Source organism: Phalangium opilio, unplaced genomic scaffold (assembly GCF_054372755.1).
Source record: "Phalangium opilio isolate 3A_F unplaced genomic scaffold, DU_Popi_V2 ptg000053l_1, whole genome shotgun sequence".
Classification (NCBI taxonomy): domain Eukaryota; kingdom Metazoa; phylum Arthropoda; class Arachnida; order Opiliones; family Phalangiidae; genus Phalangium; species Phalangium opilio.
Window position 1 is genome coordinate 1812057 of NW_028324172.1, and position 7474 is coordinate 1819530.

The window sequence follows — 7474 nt, forward strand, 5'->3', positions numbered from 1 at the left end:
AGACGAGAGAGGTAGCTAGAACGGTAAACCGTAAAATTCCAACACCGAATACGCCCGCCTTGGAAGTAGGTGTGGTTGAGGAGTTGCCAACCCTCCAAGTGTATACGTTCAAAGCAGTGGGACCACATTTAGTTGAGTTATCAAACGTACACACTTTTAACCAACTATTTAATCAATATTAAATATGTTTCTTGAAAGATCACACATATTGTTCGAATACAAAGAGAACCTCGCAGAACAATTTCTAAAGAAGATATAGCTAATGAAGTTGCAAGAGAAGAAATTAGAAAGAGAGTTATTGGAAGCTCACAACACCATTAAGTGTTTGCAGACTGAAAACATTCAGTTGAACAATGAAATTCAACATCATCAAAAGGAAAAGAAAGGAAAAGACGAGGAAATGAAAAAACATAAATTTACACTTGAAAACGTGTCACGAAACACAGAAAATCTGAGATTTTACACTGGTTTTGCATCCATCGAAGATTTCAACTTGTTATACAAACATGTTGAATCAGCCCTACCGAAAGTTTCATTGTACTATAATGGGAAAGGCAACGAAAGAAGTAATTATCGTAATGAATCCTCTCGTGGAAGGCCAATGGCGTTAGAATTCAAGGAACAACTTTTTATGACTCTTTGTAAGCTACGAGTAGGCTTGTTAAACCGAGATTTGGCGTTTCGTTTTGAAGTTAGTCTGTCTACAATTAGCAACTACATCACTACGTGGTTAGATTTACAATATGCAAAATTAACAATAATACCTTTGAAGTTAGTCTGTCTACAATTAGCAACTACATCACTACGTGGTTAGATTTACAATATGCAAAATTAACAATAATACCTATTTGGCCATCAAGGCAAGTGGATCAAAACATGCCACCGGAATTCAAAGAAAAATTCCCTTCTACGAGAGTCATTATCCACTGTACTGAATTTTTATAAGAGATACCATCTGATTACAGTACTCAGTGCGACACTTATTCAAACTACAAGCGACACACAACAGCGAAGGGTCTCATAGGCATTGCTCCAAATGGATTTGTCTCATTTGTTGCTCCATTAGCTCCTGGAAGAGAGTCTGACACTGAATTAACAGCCAATAGTGGACTTATCGTACTGTTGGATGAAGGAGATTCTTGTATGGCTGACCGTGGTTTCTTAATCCAAGATATTCTCGTTGCCAAAGGAGTGAATTTGAATATTCCTCCTTTCTTAGGAGACCGGGCACAATTATCAGAAAATGATGAGCAACACACTAGAGATATAGCTAGTGTGCGAATACATGTTGAAAGAGTCTTAAAAGAACTTAAGACTTTTCGCATTCTGAAATACACTTTCTCAAATTCTTCGCATTCAAATTTAGAAAAAATTTGGTTATTCGCATTCAAATTTAGAAAAAATTTGGTTCATTTGCTGCTATCTTTTAAATTTCATTAATGAGCCACTACTAGACAGGAAGAGTTCAGATGATATCAGAGATGAAAATTAAATTGCAAAATGTGCTAAATCCATTTTTTTTATTCTTTTTAAGAAAATATATGAACATTTATAACAGTTTTAAAACATGTTTTTAAAATGAACTTATCACATTATATTTAAAAATATTTGGCATTCCATTCGTAAAGTTATCACACCAAAACTAGTTTAAACATAAATACTTTAGGAACTATGTAGTATCACTAGCCATGAAATGACTAAAGTAAAATTCATCTAATTTAGGCATCATGGTTTTAAAAAACATATCACTGTCAAAATTTATCCGTTCACAGAATATATTTTCAACCGCATCAAGTAGAAAGTCGCACCATGGTAATCCAGCTACTCCTAACTGGCCTTGGACCTGGTAGTAGTAATTATGTGTACTGTTTAAATGAATGTTTCCGGAAGCATCTTTTTTCAAACAGATGGTAAGTTTCAGATCTTTTTTAGTAATTGCTTCATCAATTGTTAGATGTAACTCCTTTACTTTTGCAAGTGTTTTAATTTCTAAAAGACCATAATCTTGAGTCTCTTCGTCATAGATAAGGCTATCCGGAGATGCTCCTATTACTGGAAAGCCAGGATTAATCACTAATCCCACTTTAAACGCATGCACCTTGTTCAATTTGACTAATGAGCAACATTTTTGTAATGCAGCAGCTTCATTTTCAAGCCCCTCTCTGACATACTTCATCCTGCTGATGTCTACAGCGCCTTTCAAACTTTGTATAAATTTTGACGTGACTTTAGCCCGTCTTTTCCCAATTTGTCCAAATTTAGATGCAGTCAACCTTCCTTGTCTCTCTGTTCTCCAGAGTTGTGACGCAGCTTGTTCTCTTGTATTTTGTTCTATTAATCTAGCTTCCCCCATTGTAACTTTCAATGCATCTGTCTTGGGTGGGTAGCGGAATGCGTTGGAATTTTTCTATTGTTGACTCTTCCATGGAAATATCATTACTCTTGTTAAAACAAATAGGTTTCAATTCAAAAGCCGAGTAGTTCTCTTCCTGTAAAATTTGTTGCAACATTTTACGTTTTCCTACAGCTTTCAGGTCTTCACAAAAGCGCTGAATTTCGGTACATTCTACCGAAGATGGTGATTCTTTAGGTAAAGAAAAATAATTTGCAAGGCAAATTTTTCTTGGTTTCTTATTGCTATCCTTCTTTCCCGGGGTAAATTTAACAAAATCTAAAGTACTAAATTTTGATGTGGTTAAATTTTTTTTCACATTCAATTTTCCCCATTTTTGGGCTACTTCCGCTGGAGAAATATCATTCGGTATAAATTTTAAACCTTCCAAAACACAGTCTTGGAGGAACCATAAAGTAGCTGCAACATGACAGCAAACTCCTATTCTCCCAGATTTGCATTCACATGATCCACTTTTCATATCCCCTTTTGTTGAATCCAAGACAACATGAACATTGTAAATCTTCTGTACTTTGTACGAAGCATGAACTTTTGACTTTACATGCGTAAAACTATTTGATTTGTCGTGAGAAATTAAAACGTTTGTAGCTCTCTTTGCTTTAAACATTCTGTAGCCTTTAATTTTATGTTTCTGACTTTTTGTAGAACCATGGTGATTGTGAATAACACTATCGTTGAAGTTGATTGGAACGCTTTTCAACTGCTTTGTCAAGTTGCCCTTTGGTAACGAAAGAGACTTGTTTGCCGAAATGGCTTTAAGAAGTGATCTGCAGGGAATTGCATAAACAAAAAGTTTGAAATTTTCCGAAGCCTTGGCTGTCTAGTTATTAATAGTCAGAATAAATACCACAAGCCTTTCTTTCTTTTCTGTAAAAACATCCATTTTCAACTACTTTGTTTATGAAGTAACCTAGAGTGATATTAGTATAGTTTTATGTTTCAGAAACTAGCAACTAATTAGAAATTAAGTTTACTCACCAAAATTGTCGTTCACCTTTGACAAAACTCGAGACATTCACGGACAAAAAAGCTTCGTTGTCGGGCACAAAGGCCAGGTAATGAGTGTCTTTAACGAGTAATTAGAATAATAGTTTAAGCATTCGTCAATATTTTATATTTAAGATCTGGGTTAGAAGGCCAATCGGTACGCGCTTCGACGAACCATACGTAACCGAGGTTCAAAGAAGCGGTCGGTTTTCCGTAAACTGTTGGGGCTGGCTATCGCCAGCTAACTCCGGATGTCTTGTTCATATCCAAGGGAGAAATACCGCGCAACGATATGTCGAGTTATTGGAGAACGATGGCCTTCCAAGTTTCCTGGAAAGGTTTCCGAACGGGGATGTCGACTTTATGCACGACAGAGCCCCGATTCACACGGCAAGAATCGCAACCCAAGCATTGTAAAGGCTTAGGGAAATCCATGGATTTAGAGTAAGTTATTTTGTTCACTTTTGTATAAGTATTTAAATCAATTGGACATTGCGACCTTGTAGTTAATGGTTTATTTTATTTGAAGGTCATGAATTGGCCTGCTAAGGGATGCGACATGAATCCAATTGAGAATCTTTGGGCGGAAATGGTTCGTGTAATTGATCACAGAAACTTGAAAAATGTTCAAGAATTGTTGGAGGCTGTGCAAAATGCTTGGCGAGATCTAAAGCTGAATGAGGAATTATTCCAATCCTACAATGATTCAATGCCCAGTCGAGTAAGAGAAGTGTTCGATAATGGCGGTTAATGGTCGCATTATTAAGTATAAATTGTAATATTAGTTAATTATTAACACTGATTCCTTTAAAATGTGCCGAATGGTTATTTTTGAAGTAGAAAACAAAATGAAATTGAATAAAAATTATCATTATTTTCCAACTGTGTTATTTTTTCTGTCTATATTTAAATAAAGCATGCCCACAGAACCGGAATTAATTAACTAAAACAGATTCCACCAAACTGATTTCACACATTTGCAATATAAATATAGAGCGGCCACATTAAATTCTGCCAAAACAGAATTGAGTTCGATTCGGCCAACGTTATTATCACCGTTTCTTCTAATCATTGAACCACGAAAACACCCTACTGATAAACATAGAAAGGCGCTTCAAAAGAAGCCGCGACTGACTTGTAAGAAGAGATCCGTTTTGGAAGCGGAATACTACACCAGCGGAAACTCAATCCTAAAACTCTGCAACCGCATGCGAACCTTCTTTTGAAATTAATCTATATCCTTAATTCAAGTAGCTTTGACAACAGACTAGTTGTTCAGTGCTTTCGACTTTTCTTGTTGATATGGCAAGTAAACTTGAACGCGCGGGTATACAAATTTTGCCCTATCTTTGCGCAACAACATTCTAGGCGCTCCAAAAACAAATGGCGGTTGTTCAAATGCAACAGACACTGTCTGCTTAAATAATATCACGTGTCACACGTGTCCTACCTTGTAGTTTTTCCCTGACAAAAAAGCTGGCAATGAGGTTTCAACGTTGCCGTGTGCATATTTTGTCATGCTGAGGATCAATATCAGCCACAACTCCACAATCCCAGCCCAACCCCGACATTAAACGTCCTTCGTCAATTACACCATTCTATAAACATTCGCCCCGTCCAGTACTATCACTGTTATTGAACAGTAGTCACCCAAACAAAATCATTCAGATTCTGTCCGGCTGTCTAGAAACTCCGACCAGCCATTATGAAACAATGTCGATCATGAATCGGGAAGCACTCAATTTTCCTTCAGTCATCCAAAGCGTGGATGATTCTCAAATTTGCGAATCATCTACCAACATGACTCTTTGAGACTTTAATGTCGAAAACGTGAATAAGCGCCACCGAAACGAAATTCAAGTTTCCATACGTCTCCCATTAGTCTACCCTTCCACCTTCACATGTCTAAACAAATATCCGAGATTTAGACAACTAGTGAACGTTTCCATTACAATTGTATAAGTTTACGTTCTAGGGTGAAGCTAGATTTTAATACGGTGTGGGCCAACTTGTTTTTCTCAGCTATAGCTTTGACTCTAATTTAATTATAATTAATGGGAAAGTGTTTTTTGCGTCACTATTTCCTTAATAACCTTTGAAGTTCAAATCCGATTTTAATTTTGAAAACAGATTCGGTTTCTGGGTAACGTTATGTATAACATGAGACCAACCAAAACAAATTCGAAGAAATATTTCGTGACGTCATTTTGCGATAATTTACACATTCATGTGTTGCTCGTGCTCCTTTCAAGATGTTCTATTAATTTCGATGGCATCGGGTTTTCAAGGGCTCAGCCTTTCCAAAAACGTCTTACTCGTCGCTCTAGCTATTATAGAAAAAAATGGCGACCGAATGAAAACGGCCGGAAACTTTTGATCGCGACTGTACTTCCTTGAGAAGTAATTAGAAGTTCTCCAATGTTTCAAGGAGTTTTCTAGCCACCATTCAGAGCCATAGTCACATTGTAAAGAAATTACTTACGGATAACGGCACCGAATATATAAATAAAGAATTCCAAAGTTGGACAAGGCAAATTGGACTGAATCACCGTACGCCAAGAATGGTCTTGCAAAACGAGAAAACCGTACGATCATGGAATCCGTACGGACTATGCTGCATACTAAGTCAAACTTGCCTTCAAAGCTCCGTGCTGAAGGAGTAAACACAGTTGTCTATATTTTAAATGGTTTAGCCAACGCGTATACCTGGAAAAAAACCCTACAAGCTATAGACAAACAAGCCAATCTCGAGGATCAAACACTTTCGAGTGTTCGGAACTGAATGCTTTGTGCGTATACCGAAAGAAAAACAAAAGAAATTGGCCAAGAAGGCTTACATGGGATTCCGTGTCGGCTACGAAGATAACGCTGATCGATATCGCATTTTTGATCCGAAACTAAATGATGTTTTGCGATAACGAAATGTTAAATTCACCCCATAGAAGTATGTCATTGATCTTATGGTGTGTGTTCCTGCAAACGTATTGTTCCAGGACGAGCACACACCCCGAGTCAGTCAAGAACTAGATGATATCGCATGCAAGAACGAACATGAAGTCCCACCTGAAACCGCGGATAGGGTCATTTCCTCTGCGTCAAAAAAAGAACCAGCAGATGGACGTACAATTCGAGGTAGAGAAAAAATAAAGAGATTGCTACCGTGGGATTTCTGTCCTCCTAGAGAAAAGGCCTTGCCGATTTGCACCTAACACGATAGAAGAACCCCGATCAACTGGAAATCAGGAACAATGGCTCAATGGAATTAATGCTGAATTGGCAACCATGAAATATCACGAGGTTTACGAAGTGATTTATCCTCCGCCTGGTCGGAAAATCATCGGAAATCGTTGGGTCTTTCGTACAAAGTACAACGAAGAAACAATCACACCGCTGCTGGAATAAGCGTATCAATCAAGTCCTACAAGGTTATGGCTTTAAACAAGCAGATGAAGATCATTTGTCCATCACAGACTGTTTCCTCACCCTTTCTGAATCACTTCAACTTGTTGGACTGCAAATCTGTGAAGACACTTGGTGGTATTCTGGAAGCGAACAATGAGCGAAAGTCAAGTTTTGATTGAAAGCCGCTATTGATTTTTTACTGCTATATAACCCAATGTTATTTAATATTATGAAAACATGATGTGTTTAAAACCTTTTGAAAGGAAAATTCTCGGAAATTAAAAAAGAAAGTATCAATTTGATTAAATATACACGATATCCCTCAAAGTAATAAATGCATGATAAAATGCTTTAGGTAAATGGAATTGTTGTTGAAAAATCTGAGATAGGTAATTTTTTCAATTAGTTTATAGGAAATAAATCAATTTCCAGGATAATCGGGAGACAGAATTAAATTCTAAAGTGTTATAAACTACGGATTGTCTTTAAAATTATATAGAAAAACAAAATATCCGCGCTTCAGTCAACTAGAAAAAATCTTATCGTTTGTTTTTTAAGCTTGGGCAAACCAAGTCTTTATTTTAGAATAACAATATGGCTCTAAATAGATTTATTATGGTTAACTTCAGTCCACTGCCATCAACTGACTTTTGAAGCAAAACATCTTAATAT

The 7474-nt window shown here is 36.8% G+C and overlaps 1 protein-coding gene across 1 annotated transcript; it reads left to right on the top strand.

Annotated features, from left to right (window-relative positions):
* Positions 1-262: 262 nt before the first annotated feature.
* LOC149672370 (uncharacterized) lies at positions 263-1440 on the top strand. Its single transcript, XM_089840166.1, has 3 exons — positions 263-641; positions 693-809; positions 947-1440. Exons 1-3 carry the CDS (start codon positions 263-265, stop codon positions 1438-1440), a joined length of 990 nt encoding a protein of 329 aa, XP_089696292.1.
* The last annotated feature ends 6034 nt before the right edge of the window (positions 1441-7474 follow it).